Below are 20,432 nucleotides of genomic sequence, written 5' to 3' on the forward strand. Positions count from 1 at the left end.
CAAAAATCTTGCCAACTTTATTTCCAAGAGTTTGGCTACTTCATAGCTCATCGAAATTTTAAAACAGAAATGAGTATTGGGATAATGAAGGAATGAAACAATTGATAAATTTTATACAAATTTATTTCCGAAATAATAACATTTCTAGATGCTCCTATGCATAAAGAGCTTGCACATTATGAATTTACTTGATTACTACAGTTAACTGGCTCAAACATAATTAAATTTGATATTTGTAATGCAATAAAATTACTACAAAGCAGGTGTAGATTTACAAAAATATTTATACAAAATAAAATTCATGCCATAACAACAACAAAATATCTTAAAACCAGGGCTTCAAAACTTGTTATTTACATAATAGATAGGTTCTTTTTGACTAAATTGTACATACTAAATATGAATGATCATTTCAGATTTTTGGTTAGACACTGAATTTGATATGTACGTTTTCTGCGGGTAGCTATAAAAACAAAACATATTTTTACCCTCCAGATAAATGTGGAATGTGGTATTTTGTTAATTGATGCAGAAAGTTTCCATATCCCTATAATAATACACGCGCTTGGGTTAAGTAAGTAATTATTAAGTTATTGTATTTACATATGAAAATAAAAATTTAGAAAAATAGTTCATACATAGATATTTTAGAAAATTTGAGCAAATTAATAATTTATCATTTCAGATATATAAAGGATAAATAATAAATATTTCAAATTAAATTAATGTTTGCATCTGAAACTATACATAGCGAAGCATGGATGTATTTGATGTGATAGACTAAAAAATAGGGTATAATTATTAAATATTTTATTGTACTTCACTATGGTGTAACACATTAAGTTAAATCTGTGAGAATAAAGGCTTGAACATTACAAGCTCGATTTGGTTTACTCAAATGATAGTTTTAACTAAATAATTATGTACTAAATTCTAAGACTGTACACTTAATCCACCATATTTACTTATAAATAAAACTATTAAGCTACTCTTCGCTCAGTCGGTGTGTGAGTGGTACTATTGGTGTTATTGCCTCGACTAAACTTTTATCAATTCAGAAGATAGTTACATCAAAGGAAGGTAGTTTTACAAATTAATTTGTATTAGTAAAATAATTACACAATATATTCAAAATACCACTAGTTCCCCGACAAGCAAGAGTGCGGCAATCTAGGGTTCGTCACTGACTGCTGCACAGTGCATACATACGTAACTAAACATATCACGTACATGAATTAAAATGCACCTATACAATGAAACTAGGAACTATCTATATTCTGGCGTGAGGTATGCCGTGAAATCAATAATCCGATTACAATTTTTATTTATTAAATTATTTTAAGAATATGACAAGCAGTAGTTAACAACAACGCTGTTTTCTAATATGATAATTATGTATTAAATTTGAATACCATTGAAATTAACCAAAGATACATAATTGAATATGAATTCCTGTTTGAGTCAACAATTTTGCGAAGTAAATATTCGTAGAAAATAATATACTTGAACTAGTCCTAGTTCTATCACAGTAAAATATCAAAACACCTAAGCAACTCCTTTTGATTTCATTGATACAATACACATTTTTTGGATTTCACAATTCTGATGAAGTCCAAACATAATTTCGATATAAAATACCTTCTATACATAATAATATTACATTTTAAAACAGGGAAAATTATTTTGGTTTATTAGCTTTAATTTTCCCTATAGCGAATTTATGAAATGTAAACTTTACAACAATAGCTCCCAAAACAGCCAGATTTCAAATTAATTTGTGTCATGTGGGTAATCAGATAAAAGGTGTGCCTCATTTATAATATACAAAAATGTTATATAAATACGCATTTTAACAATTCATCTAAAGAAGTATTCTGCTTTAAGTGTTCAGTTATTAAGTAATTTATAATATCATTCTAATTAAATTTTCAACAGTTGCTATTAGTATATAAAATTACATATCTACTTAACAGTATAAGAGCTTTCTCTCCGATAAAATATACATTACTATAAAACTACTTATTGCTAATAAACCACAAGTCACTGAAGATAATATTCTGAGCCATAGTACTGTGTGCTGGCAAGGAAATGCTTAATGTTATCGCTGTATACCGACCGACACTAAGATCAAAGAAATTTTGTAGACTATTTAATTGGTTGATCATGTGCATCATTAAATCAGTCTTTTCTTTTTAAAAACAATAAAGAAGCGCGAAAGTGCCTACAACGAACTACATGTAACGATATAGACACCGATAAATCTTTATTAGCCCACTATTAATATCCTGACTAGACTAGTCATTATATAAGTACAAACATAATCAAATTATGTAAAGTTAAGTAAATTGATGGCCAAAACGTTAATTAATCTTAGTGTTTACACATGTTTTAAGATTGGAATTACCTAAGACAACAACATGGTTGTTTGTTCAACAGAGAGCGAATGCATGAAAGCTGTCAGAACCTAGCACACAGCGGCATTAATCACACTACTTAATAATACAAATGTGCTACAACAGCCGCTAGCTAAGGCCTTGATATTCGTCTGCCGACATTTTGTTTTAAACACGGCTGTAATAACTTATAATGGTAAAGACCCAGTCTGTTTACTTCATTTTACATTTATAAAACACTAGGAGTGACGTTTTTGTAATAAGGTGAACGCTATACGAATATCAATGGGTGTAAATAATTGTAAAAATATATTGCTATTTTAGTAGTCGATCACTGCAGTGTCTGTGTTGTTAGCGGCTTACATGCGAATGCTCAGAGTTGGTTTGCCGCAGAGGTCGGCGGAGAGATCGCTTGGACACTAGATGAGGGGTTTGTATGGCGTCGCCTACTAAAGCTGTTGGCTCTGACGGCAAGCCACGGCGGCTACCAGTGCGGCACCGCGACCACTACCGTCCTCTGACAACATGAGGTCGAACTGTAACAAACAACAATCATTACTGTAATCAGCTGCACAGCCGTCATTCGAGAAAGTTTAAGTTTGTCGGTACAGCTATCTACGCTGTAAAATACAATCACTATGACTAACAAGTACTAACAACATGATAATGTTATGAAGTGATTTTATCAGATTTGCTGTCGCATTGATATTATTTGACTTGCTTTGTCACTGTGACACAGATTACTTAAACAAATATGTGGAAAACACTCACTATTAGCGGACCCACGAGTCTCCAACTTGCTTTTAGCCTCGCTAGGGTAGAATTTGGAAAAATAAGCCCTTTAGATCGGGTCTTCAACTATCTCCGTGCAAAATTTAATCAGTATTAGTTTAACTGTGAAAGTTTAGGTAACAGACTCACGGAGAGATTACAGAAAAGGGAAAAGCTATTAGCCCTATGAGTAATAAAATAGGAGATACAATCAAGAATGAATAAATGAGCCGATAAATATTCACACTGTCACGATTACTGGAGCTATTCTAATCAAAAATAATCGAGTGAAGTGGGTGTGTACGTGCTATCTGTTACAGAAAATAATAGGCACCTACGTAAGTCGATAACGTGTAAATATAAATAATATGAAGCAATAATAATGATGACTAAGTTTTGAGATAGGACCTATCATTCTACAAAACAGCTTTTCAAACTTAAATTTCAATTGTTAGTTCTCTCAAATATGACATTGTTGAGTTAAATGTATTAAACTTATGTAATTTTAAAGAAACAAATAATGCTCCAAGATCAAAAACGCCTTATGTACCTAACCTATATTTATATTGAACTTTGTCATTAGGTAGGTAGGTACCTACTTATTTTATATTTAGGACAATACTATTGTTTACACAAACTTATTATCATCATTGACGCAAGGCGAAGTGTAAATCTGACGAAAGGATTAATTATATTACATGCTACTCGTGCACACCAAGATTGCGTCGGAGTGGGCGGGTGACGATCTGTGCTCGGGCATATACCTACCTACATCTACATATTATGATTTGTGGCTAGTTTCCACGCGGTAGTATAGCGTTTATTCGTAATAATAAAAAATATTTGGTTCGATTAGAATCCGATAAAAGCGTCCGATAACTCTAACAACATTAAGCGTTTGTGAACGTCATACTCGCTTATCAACTCGTCGTTTAGCAGTAATACCGATACCAAACATGTCATTGGGTTATTTCCGGTGACTACAAAATCCTAGAATATTATTTAATTTAGTTGTATCAATCGTTAACTTTTAATTTACTATTAAACGTTGACGATTGACATTAAGTATAATACGAGTTCGTCGTACTAGTATTGCGTCAGCAATGTATCATTAACTTAGTTTCCAGTGAGATCCCCGTGACGTTTTTGGCTAAAAATAAATGCATGAATGACTTCCTTCCCGTTCGCATAAATAAGAATTTGTTACTTCTATACGTACGCCACACCAGATTATAATAACTTAGAAATTGTTTCGAGTTTCTGACTTAGCTTAGGTTTATTGCTAAAACAAGTATTTGGGGTCCTGTACCTGTATGCCTGGCCGTACGAGCTGCGCAATCTTTTCACACATGAGCGTGTGGAAATGCGGGTGGAAACGGTAGACGGAGCCGTCGATGCCGACAGTGACCCGGGGCTCGTCCATCTTGTTGAGGAGCGTCGCAATGCCGGCGGAGACCAGGTGCGCCGCACGCCGCGACACGCATTCACACACGTGGCGAACTGCAGCCATGTCCGTTTCGCTCGCGTGTGATAAACCTGAAATAATAACAATATTTTCATCTTAATTTGTAACTCAATAATTAATATTATTAAACACACCTATTTTAACGATAAACGAGTTTTGTATGATACTCCACATAGTTTTCTTTCTACCTATATTATGAAGAACAAAGAACACTGTTAGTGTACTGTAATACTGTAAGTGTTGATTAAGTTCCAGGATTTTCAAAATCCATGAAACATTATGTCGTATGTCAGTATTGCGAATCGAAGTTTAGTTATTTTGTGAATAAACACCTAAGTAGTTAAACATCGATTAGACGCAATAAGTGTCCACCTACGTCAAACATATAGGTGTACCTAATCTTTGTGAGTTTAACAACACACCACAACAAACGTGACTTTGTACACAACAATTATATGAGCTGGCAACAATTGACAACATGTAATTCCCGTGCAAACTGCATTTATGTTGCCACTAGTCACCCGTTGGTGCTAAAACTGTACGAAGCTCTGTACATTTAAAGACTAATGTAGTTTAACGAAGTAGGTTCACTTCAACAGTTTAATTTAATTTATCAATCAAGTGATTACTATCGGCGCGAGACACTTACGGTGAGTACATTGCCAGTGTCATGGTTGCGCAATGTTCAGGTTTAACTAGAGTGTAAATGTAATCATTTGTATAAGTATTTTATGAGCCCTTTATTAGCGTGAACAAATTTCAAAGAGACCGAATACAATCTAGTATTTTATTGCCTTTTGTCACGTTGCTTTCAACAAGTTGTACCTGTTGTCTGTAAACATGGCAATGACGCTACAGTTTGCACATTATTCTGTCATTTGCAATGTAACAACGGCGAGTGTATGTTAATTTGTTTTTAAAACATAACTGTCGTAGCATCTTACATTGACAATGTCGTGTGAATATAACTAAATAGAGGTAATTAGCACGTTAATAACGTATCATCACACAGATATAAATTTACACAGATGTAGGAACGTTGCAAATTGTCAAGTTTAACTCTCAAGGTGATCTTACACGTGTTTTAAATGTACATTTCCTCAATGTTACAATTTAGTGCAAATAATTGCAAATTGATGCATGAAGGACGGCTATTTACATTCTTTCTCACGAAAAATATGAATAGGTATGACATTTTGCCGCATATTTAAGGTATCAAAAAAGTGGAAGCGTATTAAATTCCACACGTTAGTTAAAAAGTAGGTATAGGCATTAATTCTACAGAAACTACCTACACTAGGAGACCTACCACTAATGTATTTAAATGCATATCTAATGTGTTTACATCGAAACTGGAACTTTTCAGTATACTTAGGTAATTTCACCCACGTTTAGTATGTAAATTACGTAAATAAATGTTTTACTATCTATTGTACGTGACGTCATAAGAATTAATTGTGTATGCTGTAAATATGAACAGATACCTACGTCAGTTATATGCAGCGTAGTTAGTGAAGTATTTTCTTAAATCTGACTGTCAATTAAAGAAAAAACGTCACAGATATCAAATTAGTACAAGGTCTGTTCATTGACCTTTAATATCTACGTATTTACACTTTGATGCTGATTATATTACGTATTTTATTTAACTATTTGTTAAATAATAAAACTTTACACCGTAAAGCTTGTAGGTAATTAAATAGTTATTTGAAAGTATTTTTGATGCGATTATTTGTGATATTTAATGTTGGTATGCCACAAAAAAGATCAAAACGTGGAGATTGTAGACAATGATTTGCAAAATATATTTTGATTATCATTCATTTTGAGATAGCTAATGGTGTGATCTAAAATACATAACAAATCTGATTTTAAGATAAAGATGTATTTTTCGCTATTTAAATACTTTTTGTGTGCAAATAATTCGGCGGTGGAGCGTTGATGTCGTTTTCTTCACATTTTGAGATTCGTAGCGCAACAAATTCTCTCATAACGCAACTTAATAAAATTAGCACCAACATTAGGTACATATCTACAGCGACTATCAATTAATCAATTGCACAGTAAGACAAGATAAATCGAGTACTTTGATTCGTTGGCTTATTAAATTTCAACGTGCAAATCGTGATACTCGTTACATTCATTATGACCTGGGTACATTGGACTTTGACACTTAACAAGCTAACGTAATAAATACACAAAGTCGTTGTGTAACTAGTAAGCTTCGGTTCTCGATATGCGGTTTTGATTAGTAGACTGTTTGCATAACCAAGTGCAAATCAGGAAACAAGTCGACGTGAGTTTAACACAAAAAATGTGCTAAAACAATATATTCTAATGGATATTTTGTAATTAACGTAAAAGTATTGAGTATGTTTTACATGCTGTGAAGCGAAACATCGTGAGGAAACCTTGCATGCCTAAAATTTATATAATACATTTATTGAGGGCATGCAAAGTCCCCAACCGGCACTTGGCCAGCCTGGTGGACTCAAGGCCTAACCCCTCCCTCATTACGGGATGAGACCCTTGCCCAGCAGTGGGACATTAATGGGTCAAATTTATTATTTTATTATGTTTGACAAATCACTTGACCATGATTATGACTGCATGTCTAAGTATAAAGACCCTTCACTATCGAAATACGCTTGAACTAGGATTGAATACATCGTAAAGATAAACTATATCGTTGTCAACATGATCGCTAATTACGAGGGTATTGTTACTTCAAGAGCAATCTAAATATAAGTGAATTATCGCCACTTACCGAGTTCCTCAAGCACCTCCATGCAACTAGTGAAGTCGCCAGCTTTGTCTGACTCGATTTCTGACACGTATTTGGTATAGAAGCTGCCACGCTGGAACAGAAGGTCGGATCCATGGCCGCCGAACAACAGGCCCATCTTCGTGAACTTCACCAGCGCTAAACGCACCAGTTCACCCATGTACATGCCGGAGATCATTTTCTCTTGGCTGCAATAAATTACATCATCGTCTTATTATCCCGTTATCACAGTTTGCCAGACATTTCGCAATCCGTATCAGTATTAATTCCTAGGTCATGTTTTGTCGACAGTTTTATTATTATGATAAATCGCTGAGATATCTCTTTAGAGTTCTGTAAATACTTATCAGAAAGTGACGACAAAAAACCAAAACGTTTGTGTCTTTAACAAATTTAATCGGGATGATTGTGCGTAAAATATTTAATTAAAAGTGGTGGAGTTGACTGGATCGTATCCAAACGTAATAGAAGGGAAGTTAGTATGTTTGCATTTGTGTGTGTATGTCAATAAGTAAGTGCATTTTGATATTTTGTACATAGAATACCAAATCTGCACAGAAAACGATTATAAAGTACCTTACCCACAACTTCAATCATAAAGTACCAGTTTAGAAGTTAAAGCAGGAAAACATTTTTTGTCGAAATCATAATGTGACTAAACTTTAATTTGTTTTTGATTTGATACCCACAGTTTTTCGACACAGAGTAAAAAGTGGGAAATCCCGCTACACGTTTCCAAAATGATATCATTACTTTAGAACGACAATTAAACAACAAAGTGATGTGTCACCATTTAAGATAGTACACAAATAGGTAAGCTAACATAAACAATATCACTTTATCAATCAACTAGCGATACAGGGACTTTACTTGAAATTGTTGGTTGAGGAAAATCATTTGAAGTACCTACTTAAGTTAATATTCTAGAGATTCTGAGAAAACAGACTTGATTACAAATCAATATCTATTCACAACAGTTGGTCCTAGTTAACTGTATCTATTTACCTACTTAGATACTTAATTACTAGCTAGAGCTACTACTATTGTTGACTGGATAAAACAAAGATTTTCAGTCAGAAACGAAAGTAGTTATAACATAACTTAAAGTCAATAATTAGCCATGTAGATATAATAAATACTTACATTTGTTTGCCAGGATTGATAGAGTTTTGGTCGACATCCCGATCAAACTCAGTGCGGACTAAGTCTAAAGCACCATCATCTCCGAATGCACCCCATTCAGTGTTGATCAACAGTTCGGGCTTGCCGGGCTCGCCATCAAACATGTCGCAGTTCTCAGTCTTCTCCACATAGCAGGCATTACTTCCCGTGCCTGGATTTAAGTCATTATGTAGATACATACGTATATAAAAACGTGTTTGTTTTATTGTTATCACACAAATGAATAAAGCAGTAATTCAAAAGCACAATTTGCAAGAGTATTGAATCTCGTTAAATTGTTGTACAGCACAAATGAATACCCACTTGATTCGTTCCGTCAAGCGTAACATCAATACGAGTATGCATTATTAACTGACGTGACCCAAGCTACCATAGTTAGTTACAATTTTAATGGTAGGTGATTATTGAAGGTCGTTTGTTCATGAATGTTAGACAACCCCAGACCCCCTTGATTATTAGGTATCACTACAATCTCAAATGAACACCAAAACATTCATTTTATGACGCTATGAAGTATTGTTTGACAAGTTTCAATAAATATTAGGTTGGTAAGTATGTAATAATATTATGTGTTATAGTTAGGACAATGGTTACGGTTAATGTATGCAAGCGACAAACTCATGACACCAGAGAGAGCAAGCGACATGGACTATTAGCTTCGTTGTATTAAGGTCCTTAAGGTAAACCTACCAACAATGAGTCCTATTTTGCAGTTGTGGTTTTTCCACGCGCATGACATCAATGTTCCCGTAGTATCATTCAGAATAGCGCATATGTCAATCTGTACGTCCTACAAGAGCAGAAAACATGCGTTTTAGATGAAAGATCATTTTCATTCCAAGTCCAGATATGTGATAGTTTATGGTACACCCGGTTTAGGTTGAGGATGATTGATCTGTAGAGGCTTTCAATCGCCGTATCAACTCGTTAGATATCTGCCGTCGTGAATAGTTGGCAAAATGTTCACTGTTTTATGCAACATGACGTAATGGTAATGATAATATTAATGTAATGTCAGTAGATACACTTCGAGACAGTGCCTATTGTAAGTTAATTAATTTAATGAAGAAATTCTTATCATGTTTTTACTTTTTTCGCCAAGGTAATACAAACCAGAAATTCAAGTAAGAATGTGCTATACCTGACTTTATGAGTATTCTATATACGCGATTATTATTAATATTATTTAATTAGTATAAATATCCTCTGTAAAAAGTATGTTAAATAAAAATATAATAAAATACAAGTTTAATTGAACTGCGACCTCGCGTCAACGGAACAAAGTACAGGATGTTCCTTTTTGCACATCAATATTTTTTTTTTACAAAGTTTTACTTATGTCAAGAAAAATTAAACGAATAAATATGGCAATATTACGTTGACACAGCTAACTTAGCACATTTATTAAAAACGATGAGTAGCAAAATGTTTAATTTGGCTCAACATTATTAGAGGCCCCGTATTGAAATACGATAGGTACCTTCTGCGTAATCATAATAACAATGCAAAATCCGTATGATTCATTACCTAAATCTAAAGATTATAATGTACAGGCATAATGTCATTAACTTAATGCATTTATTACATAAACATTCGTCTTTTTGGTTTGTTTAGAGTTACACACTAAATACGCATATTTTTATCACAGTTTTAAAAGCTTTAAATAAGTATACTTGTTTGCCTATCTCAAACAAATTTTATCTAAAAAACGAGGCGCGTTTGTTTTTTTTAATAGTGATTATGATTGTAAATGTTTTAAAAAGTGACATGCACCGTGATTAAAAAAAATCATAATGTAAAAAAAATCCAAATGTTGATAACACAAACACAATATCCACTGAGTTGTTACTCATTTTGAAAGCCTCTACTGGCTCTCTTATTTTGACTCCAGTAATCATGCCTTACATTGCTAGGAGAGAGCTGTTATCATCGTCAACTCACCAATTATGACCCCTATTCTGCAATTTGGATTCTTATGTGCACATGACATAAGTGTACCAGTAGCATCATTAAGGATGCCCATCACTTGTATGGAAACGTCCTGTAAAATTTCTTTTTTACATAATTTCGACCACTACTCTACATGCACAAAGAATTTCAGAGTACAAACATGCCAGTGTTTTGTTTTGTAAAACCCAATTTGTAGAGTGTCAAGACTTATAGGACTGTAGGTAGGTACTATTTACATGATTTCATATGCAAAAATAGTTAGAATATTGAAATATTTTGATCACTCACCCCTCGTCTGGCAATAGCATCTTTAAGTCCTTGAACAACATCTTCTCCCACTACTCCAGAGCAAGAGAATCCTTTAGTCCACCGTTGCAGAATTCCTTTAGTGAGTCCCAGTTGCTTGAGAGGGAAGCTGAACGTAAAACCCAGGGCTAACCGCTCTTCGTAAACATCGTGCTCCTATTAGTATTGATGATTCAGAATTAGTATTATATCAATAGTAATAATGAGTATGCCATTAAAAAGTAATTTCCGTAAATTAAAACTAATTAATATTCAGGTACCCACCTTCATAAAGTTTGCTAGACATTCAGCTATGTGATCAAACAAAGCGATACCGGTACCGGTCATTATGTGGTTAGGAATGGCGTAAATTTTAGACTGCATATCGAAGTGATTCGCACCTAAATTTATGATTAAAACTCTGAAATTTGTGCCTCCTAAATCCAGCGCTAAAAATTTACCACGTTCTGAAACAACAAAATTATGAATTAGCGCAATGTTTATGCACAACTCAAGTTATTTGCATGCGCACATTAAATTTATTACCTTTTCCGTTGGGTAAATCTTGAATGTAAGTGATCCAGCACTTAACAATGGAATTGGCATGTGTGTCTTTTCCAAGCCCTTTGACCAGGTCATTATGAAGTCTGCTCATAATCTCCCTAATTTGTTTATCTGTCATGTGAAAGACTTCGCATTCTTCGCGAATCTGTAAAATACGTAGTATATCGTAAAGAATAAATACATAATATTTTTATTTAGTTGTCGAAAGTCTGACATTAGACGCATGAAGGAGGTGCTAATTTTAGATGTTGTTGTAACCAGTTTGTTTGTCTGTAACCTTTTCATTTTTTGAGTAATAAATCTTACATCAATAACCCTCAAATATATTTTGTTCCAAATAATCATCAAAACATTTTAAAATCACTATAATCGTACACGTTCGATATTTTGTTAAGTTGTAAGCGCCGATTCATTATTCACATGATGGGTAGCACATTCTACTGGTCTTGAATGCGAATCTAAGTGTTGCAAAATTTGAGCATACCGAATGCATTATTTTTAACTAGACTTCAAATTATTTTTATTATAGTTTTAGCTGCAATACTTGCAGACGTACGAGCAAGTTGTTCATTATCGCGAGCGAGTTTCACAAGGTCAAAGCGGTCATTACAACACTACCGTTGCTTTCCAATCCAAAGCCGGGTTTTTAAAATATATATTTTATAAATACCGAACATAATACTAAGCACTCACCTTTGGTAAATTATTGATAACTATACCCATTTTAAAGCACTTATGTTCTGACAATTTATTCAGTAATATAACACTTCGCGCGTTCTACAACGTTAAAAGTACGACACGTCTCGCCGGATCCGCAAGAAAACGAGGAATACAACGACCAGCTACTAACGGACGTCGCCGTCAGCACAATGCGTCGGACACGCTCACATACAGACGCGGTCTTTTTCATTCATGATAGTAAACTAGTGTTGTCTCACTCTGGTGAGTCAAAATTGTGTGCGCAAGAACGGTGCAAGTGGACACGATATGTGGTAAAACAATGGATGAATTGTAAAAAACATCACTAACCCTTGATTAGAAATTATTTTTACCACTGAAATATAACTAACCCTTACATTTAAATTATATTTAGGATTTCATACATGTACTATCGTAACTTCCCAAGGCGTGCCCCTTAGTGTACGGACCTGATTGGCTAGCGCGTGGGCTCGCTCTTGACGTCATGGCATTCCTCGATATTTACATTAACTTTTGCGTTAGTGTTTGTGACTTGTTCATTCTGCGTGTGCAAATAGCTGATAAGTCTTAAAACGCGCGCGCGCAATATCATACTAAATTGTATTAAAGAAGTAAGAAAAAGTGAAAACCAAAGATATTTACTATCGTGCAATATCCACCCAAAATTTCACAAAGCTACCTTTTTGGTACAGGATTTTGGTTTTGTAACACCCTGTAGGGTACATTTTTGAGGTTATATTAGAGGTAGATTTTCTTAAGAGTAGTTATAAGTTTGTAGAGTAGGTAAGTAGTATTACATTTAATTTAATACTTCGTTGTAAATGTTTACTGACATGATTTATTATAACTACTTACTAATTAGAGATTACAACATTGCATTTAATTATCGTTTAGTTTCTATCTTCTTGTTTATACCTACACTAGTAAGAAAACAGAGCTTATGTAATATCATAGTAATTTAATCATAAATATAGAGATAATATTGTGATAGTAAGAAGGTAAACAACAATTTATTACGCATTAGGATTTACTCTCGCGCTTCACCACTTTCTTGGCATAAGCCATGAAGCAGCGATGTTTGACGCATTAGGAAAAACCTGCTAATTGACCACACTCGATATAGACGAACTGAGAATATAGATTGAGTCTAATTAATAAAATATAATATATTTAACATACTAATTTAAGTTCCATTTTTAATATTTCCAATCCCATTAACTAAAATTAAATCATAGTGTACTCTATTAATGACAATGATCAAATTTTATATGTTCACATTAGGTAGTCTGTTAGATATGATGGCTTTGGAGAAAAGCTAAATTGTATAAAGACAGAGTCGAAAATCAAACCAGAGGCATCTCAAAATAACCTTGAATTTTTGGAGTTTTAAACAATTTGCAGGCCTTTTCTTTCAGTTAGATAGATACCTGGGTAAGTGGGTATCATAATCCAGTCAAAATCATTTTTGAACACAAAATAAATCTGGGTGCATCGGCTAGACACCTATCATGATAAGTACTCCAGTTTGAGTATAGCGATAAAGTACCGTATCGTTTTTTAGATAACGACTTTATTGTACTCGCGATCACAGTTTTCCGATAAAAGTGATAAAAACTTGCAATCTTAATTAGTCTGATTAAAGCTAACATGACATAGGGCAGAATGACTCGATTAAAATCTCCAAATTAGAAAATTGTGATGCAATAGATACACTTTTATGCTTTCCACTGTTATCCATAGTTTAACATAGAAAACAAATGGTACAGAAGATGGTACAAAACATTTTTTGGTAAAAAATGTTGTTTGTTCCTTTAGCAGTAGGTAGTTTCAGGTAATTTGATTGTAATCAAATGTGCTGAATACGAATAAATCATGAAATCTTTGATGGGAGATAACAGGTGGTTATGTTCATTAGATTATTTGGTTCGGTTATCGTTATAGTTATTTGGTGCCATCAAACATTGCTCTCGTATCTGTCCTTATTTTCTCTAATGACTTTCATACAGTAGGTAGTTCGCTTGCTCTATATTTAGTAACTAATCGATGTAATATTTTAATGAATTTTCCCCAGTTTAATAGGAAAAGAGCATAGGGTGTGTCGCTATACAATTAAGATTGCATGTAAAGTGCATATATTGTTATTTATGTTTAAATCTCGACTACCTTGATAATTGAAATCATGTTAGAATTCACGATTATTACATTATATTAAAAGTCACAACCCACCCGCCACTTGTAACCGGTTGTATCCGAGCAAAATCATCGCTAATAGGAATGTGCTAATTCATACAATAAATAACTAACTCTCGACACAGGTTTTCACATTTAGATAAAGTTGCCTTTTATATTCAAGAAATTGATGGACACGGCGATGATGATTTAGTTTTTTCTCGTACCAGTGATTTGGTAAATTACTTCGAGAAGATGTTTTTTCTTAAATCCAGTTTTTCTCGACCTTCCGTTTTTTCATGATACCTACTCGAATTAATGAAGTCAAAGTCTAAAAAGTCTGTTTAACTTTTTTGAGTTTATTTGGGCGTTATGTTGAGACATTGTGCTGGTTTGTTTGTAAACTTTGAAAAGTGAAACAATAATAACAGAATGACAGAATAAATTAATGTCATATTTTTTATAAGTAAAACTACACACGCTGTAGGTAGCGTTATGACAATGATGCAATGATGTTCATCGCTGATTCAGTCCACAAGGAAAATTGAGTACGAACTAAGGACATCTGAATTAACATGAGTCATGTTCCAGAGGGGAATCCCTATGTTCATATAACATAGCATGTAATGTGTTAGCCCAGGCTTATATGTCGGAGTAGATACTCGAAAGAAAAATAAGTCGCAGATGTAGGTATACATTTCACAATACTGATTAGAATAGCTGTAATCACATGTGTATAATAGGTAGATAGTCACAGTAATTTCCCTACCGGCATGATAAACAATGTCGAATGTAAGAAAACTACGGCAGTAAAACCGAAGAGATAGGCCTTCTAGAGTTAAAGATATGAAAATGAGATAATTAAGCTAGTTTTATAATGGGAAAAGTGTTAAACAACAAATATTGGCTCCGTTATACTCACAACATCTCTTGCTTGACGCATATCGATTTGTCTTGTCAGTCGCGTAAACTGAGATAAGAGGTGATGAACGAGTAACGTTGGCGTCCACAGGGTGCTGTCATAAAGTCAACCGGGCACAAGATAAAAATTGTATCCGCGTTCAGCCAAATACCGGTATCAGCGATCGCTAAGCCGCTCAGAAGTGAAAGGAACGTAGTACTGTGGCGCGAGCAACGCAGAACACTTGCTCGGCAAGTCGAGGGTCACCTTGAGACGACGCGGCTTGCGGCGCATGTGCACCACACCCTCGACCTCGCCGCTCCCCCGCCGTCCCCTCACTTCCCCCTCGCCAAACGCGGCGCGCCGACGTGACGTCACGTCACGTATCACACCCCCCTCCACCTCCTTCCTACCCGCTTCCATTCTACTATGGATAGGACACATCGCTCATGTGATCGCCCTTCGTCTACAGATATTGCGTCAGCAAGCGTTGCGAAGTTTTGAGCAGCCCTAGTAGAACGTAATACATTACAAGCTAAAAATGTTTACAGAATAAAGCGTATCCTGATAAAAAGCTGTAATTTTTCAGTCCTAATATCTTATCATTCTTAATACAAGAGGAAAAAAATCACTGTCGTTGCGGCTACACAAAAATAATTAAGTCACATTCCTAGTTGTGGTCCAAGGCTAACAATTTTTAGAAAATGTCAAATGAGCAGTATTTTGAATAATGATGTGAGTAGGTCACGCTTACTTCTAAAATTAAATGTTTGCGAAGATTTTGAAATGTATCGTCTCATTCAAAAATTACTATTCTAGGTTCCTATCTTCCCACTTATAAAATTGTTAATTCAGCCAGATAACATAGGATCAACACAATATTTTCTGCTACAAAAATTGTTGTTGATATAATATTGAACACAATTTCATCAGGATTGCAGAGAATCTCATTTTCCTAGAATCCGTAAGGACGGGTGTGTCAGCGACGAGATGACGTGCCCCCGAGCATGTATGTGTTTGTACTCCAACGGGTTACGAATAAACGCACACGCATGAGCTGTGCAGTCATGCGCCGAGCGCCACTTGCGCTCCGTGACCACGCGCACGCGCCCAATTCTATCAGATCCCACACACACATCAGTCGAACACCGTGGTCCAACATTTCTAAATTCCATTTACGATTGCATGTGACTGCTATACTATATTCCTACAGTAGCACGTTTGCGTATAATTACGTCAGACCACACTAAAGTTATATGAAAGGATAACCTTCAAACGCGACCTCTGGATTCCAAAACAGAGACAGGAAGACGTATTATAAGTTCCTGCATGATATATGTATTAAATACAAAGAAACAGCAGTTAACAACGCTATTAGGTGTCAAAACCTCAGAAACGCAACTCTTGAAGCTAAATAAGCAATGTTATAATAGTTAGTCTAATGACTTGAATTCTATAAGTAAGCACCCAGAGAAAAACAAGATAGGTAGGTACAGTCGAGTTCTATAATATGTGACGTGTTGATGAATCAAAAATATATAGGCAATGTTAAGTTTCATAAAAATCTAAACAGCTCTGCCTTGTAATAAAATGTTCACATTCTGTCACATCATAAATATGTAACTACTAACTACATAATATCAATAATATTGCTACAGACAATGACTCAAAGTATTGTGTTTAGATTTTTATGAAACTTAACATTGCCTATATATTTTTGATTCATCAACACGCTCACATATTATAGAACTCGACTGTACGTTCGAATAATTCTCAATAACATGTACCTAAGCAATTTAAATGAAGTTAGAGACTGCAAAATGTATAACATTCAATAAGACTCCAGTCTCATTGCAATTGTTATTTATTTGCGAGCAATATTGAGCCATGAATCATTGTTATTAATGATTGACCTACGCACTCTGTTCTGCACTGTTTGAACTCAGTTATCATTAAAGGTCAATTGGCAAATTGAAATTGATTAGATTAACAGGTCACAATTTTATAGTATGCCGTGAAGGTTGTAAAATCGTAGTAGACTCAAACATGCTATTTTAATCAAGACGTAATCGGACTCTGTTCCCTTAATGTACTCAATTGTAATACCAGACCAGTCTTTTTTTTTTTATCCAGATTTTTTTCTTAAAATCTTTTAGAAATAAACAATTCATCATGAAAAACAAAATAAACACGTTTTACTGCAAAGACCCATTACGCCTGATTAATATTAAAAAATAATAATATCGGAAAATCGGATAAATCAGCATGGGCTTTAAGGAACTAGGAAGCCCTGTGACTGTGACTAAGATGTTATTGAACTTAGATTATTTTCGACGTGGCTTTAAATAATGTAGCAAACATACGACGAGCTCATCGGGAGATAGAGTTATATAAAGAGCGTCGGCTTTATTCTTGGATGAACCACAGACCACTATCTAGACATTGATTAAGTGACTTTTCAACAGGACAGAGGACGAGGGATAAAAATATTCATAGAAAAAAGTAGTTGCACACATAGTCGAAGGAAAACGGGAAGAAAAGAAAAGATTGAACTTAAAGGTATACTCTAAGTTGTGAATCAAGGTCTCTATCTATACTAATATTATAAAGCTGAAGAGTTTGTTTGTTTGTTTGAACGCGCTAATCTCAGGAACTACTGGTCCGATTTGAAAAATTATTTCAGTGTTAGATAGCCCATTTATCGAGGAAGGCTATAGGCTATATATCATCACGCTACGACCAAAAGGAGCAGAGTATCAGTAGAAAATGTTACAAAAACGGGGAAAATTTTGACCGATTCTCTTATGTGACGCAAGCGAAGTTGCGCGGGTCAGCTAGTGTATGATATGAAGCAAACAAGACCACACAGCGTAATGTAGCTTTAAATTTCGATATTATAGTATAAAACTTGATAAAGAAAACTCGTTGTCAGCAAAGACGACCTTAGCAAGGTCGCCGGATAAATTGTATACGCTTATTAAGATGTAAATATACCAGACGCTGGAGCTACGAAGAGGTTTGCACCGAGAGTTCAGGAGGTTACTAAATATTTACGTTACGGTAGAGATTATATATCTCTTGCTATTTACTAATCTTCATTATACGGTTAATAATTTATATAATTGGATAGATATGGGCTCTAATAAAATAATAATATGTATTATGTAGATGATAAGATGTAGAGATAGAGTTTATGGACCAGATTATGAAAATATTCATAAGCTGTTGTCTGTAGGCTTAGTCTAGCGATGAATAAATGTAAAACGAATAATTCGAGAATTTAGTAAAAGAAAAATTGCTGTTTAAAGTAAATTGACGAAAATTCAAAGCCTTACTCTCTCTGTCTAAAACTCTACAATATCAAAACTTGTTAAACTAAGTATTATAGAAAAATTCTTGGCAATATGTAAATAAAACAGTTTAACATTTTCCCTACATGTTCCCTTGTTATTGTTACATATAATAAATACCAATCTATTTACTCAAACGGGTAAGTAAATACAAGAACTATGCGTGCCGTTTTATTCAGTTTCATTTAGGTAGAAATTATGCGGTTTATACTTATGTATTTATACGGGAAAATGGAAGTATCTTTATATAATATTATTAAGCTGATTCAATAGCTTCAGACGTCATTAACACATAACATAGTGTTGGCAAAATTTTCCTCCTTCTATCTCGGGGATTACCAATGAACATAAAACAATTGAATACAATACACCGTTATATCACTCAAACTTCAATTCAAATAGATAAATTACTGTTATGCGCAGTTAATTTTTGCCTTTTACTATTGAAATATATATCTAGTTTGATAAATTTATTAAGAATTGTATATTTTACGGTTATTTCCCGGTCTACAAATTTATATCATGTTATCTTAATCAAGAATGGTGATCGCAATTTCATGCGTGACTCTTTTGGGTAATGTTACTAATTTAATTGAATACGTCTTATATACATAAACTTCAGGCGTGTGCAGCGCTTATATAACCCTAATAATAACCCTTCAGGTGCGTCAATGGGCATTTGCTTCGTCACCCGCACTTGTAAATAAATATAATATTATCTAAAGTGATTGAAAACGATCACAGTACCAACACTCGAATGCACGTAGATGTTTTCGTAATGGCCGCAAGCCATATTTGCATTTACAATCTTCTGATCATATAAATGCAGTATAGATTTATGAGATTCTGTCATTAAGCCAAAAGCGTGAGATCGTTGATCTCTTGCGTCATTGAAAGGGATTTTTATTTATGGATATTTATAAAAGCACTTCTTTCTCATCGATACAGAACAACAAATATAGGAAGCCTATCAATTATTGGAAATGTTAGTCATACATATTATTATTCGTTTTTTGTAAGCAATAGATACCTAGTAGTACCTATAATAATGTGTAAGGGAAGTACCTGTTATCTTATCAATTTTCCGGCGTCTGTAAATTTCTTATCCATTCTTTGTACAAATTCAAAATAAATTGCTTTAGTCAGCATAATTTGATTTGTAGAAAGGATTATGAAAATATAATGAGGTCCACTACGAATATTCCGCAGTGAGATAGCATTTTTTATAGTTTGCGACGCGACGTTGGTCTCAGCTTTAGAATATTAAGGAAAATGACTAAACTCTCACATTTTCTAGACTTTAATTTTTAAGGCTAAGCTCAAAGAAATCATTTAATTTTCGTGAAACTTTTTTTCTTAATAAATAATACGGTTTCATCATAAGTTAGGCATGGTAGAGCTAGATTCGTATTAAGTATTATAAAAACATCACTCACTGGCAACCAATTAATGAGAAAGGTTACGTAACTGAAAACGTATGGACGAACGTGTTTGTATGTGTAAATAGAATTAATGCAATTATATCGGAAACTAGTTAATAAATTATAATATAATAATATATTATGCATGTAAAGTTACCTTGAAATCAACCAAGTCTGCAGCCATATTTTCCGGTCTTGAATTATTCCGATATTCACCGACACACTCTGTAGCACAGTTAAAATGGAAATAAGTCAATTACTTCTCCAACACGTCTTTTCTATGAAGCTCCACAATAAAATCCTTTATCTTGACATTTGCCACAGTATAATCTTTATCTAAATTGCGTCCAATGAATTGCGGTGGAATTACTTGTATAATATACTTCATGCGTACGTACTATAAAACTGACTATGGTCATTAAACGTATACTGAAAAGAACAATAAATGAATCCGCTTTTATGTATTGATAAAGTTGTTTTGTTTGATCGTGGTGGTC

The 20,432-nt window shown here is 34.1% G+C and overlaps 1 protein-coding gene across 4 annotated transcripts; it reads right to left on the reverse strand.

Annotated features, from left to right (window-relative positions):
* Nucleotides 1-105: 105 nt before the first annotated feature.
* Nucleotides 106-20,432, reverse strand: Hex-A (Hexokinase A). 4 transcript variants are annotated; one of them, XM_076119392.1, is made up of 9 exons: nucleotides 20,093-20,432; nucleotides 11,378-11,540; nucleotides 11,117-11,298; nucleotides 10,835-11,008; nucleotides 9,287-9,386; nucleotides 8,558-8,747; nucleotides 7,397-7,602; nucleotides 4,474-4,700; nucleotides 106-2,929 (listed from the first exon to the last, which is right to left on the reverse strand). In XM_076119392.1, the coding sequence occupies exons 1-9, from the start codon at nucleotides 20,117-20,119 to the stop codon at nucleotides 2,843-2,845; spliced, it is 1,356 nt and encodes a 451-aa protein (XP_075975507.1). In that variant the 5' UTR covers nucleotides 20,120-20,432; the 3' UTR covers nucleotides 106-2,842. The 4 variants fall into 4 exon arrangements, with proteins under 4 accessions (XP_075975507.1, XP_075975508.1, XP_075975505.1 ...); XM_076119393.1 differs by lacking the exon at nucleotides 20,093-20,432 and adding an exon at nucleotides 15,186-15,427; XM_076119390.1 differs by lacking the exons at nucleotides 9,287-9,386; nucleotides 20,093-20,432 and adding exons at nucleotides 10,538-10,637; nucleotides 12,089-12,272.

This window comes from Anticarsia gemmatalis, chromosome 10 (assembly GCF_050436995.1).
Source record: "Anticarsia gemmatalis isolate Benzon Research Colony breed Stoneville strain chromosome 10, ilAntGemm2 primary, whole genome shotgun sequence".
In the NCBI taxonomy this organism is placed as follows: domain Eukaryota; kingdom Metazoa; phylum Arthropoda; class Insecta; order Lepidoptera; family Erebidae; genus Anticarsia; species Anticarsia gemmatalis.

Bases quoted from the DNA above. Each gene is read 5' to 3' on its own strand.
- Hex-A (XM_076119390.1), bottom strand. From the start codon at position 12,118: ATGGGTATAGTTATCAATAATTTACCAAAG. The intron at 10,638-10,834 runs GTGAGTGATCAA...GAAATTTTACAG, and splicing joins ATGCTATTGCCAGACGAGGG to GACGTTTCCATACAAGTGAT. The intron at 2,930-4,473 runs GTACAGGACCCC...TGTTTGTTACAG, and splicing joins TCGTACGGCCAGGCATACAG to TTCGACCTCATGTTGTCAGA.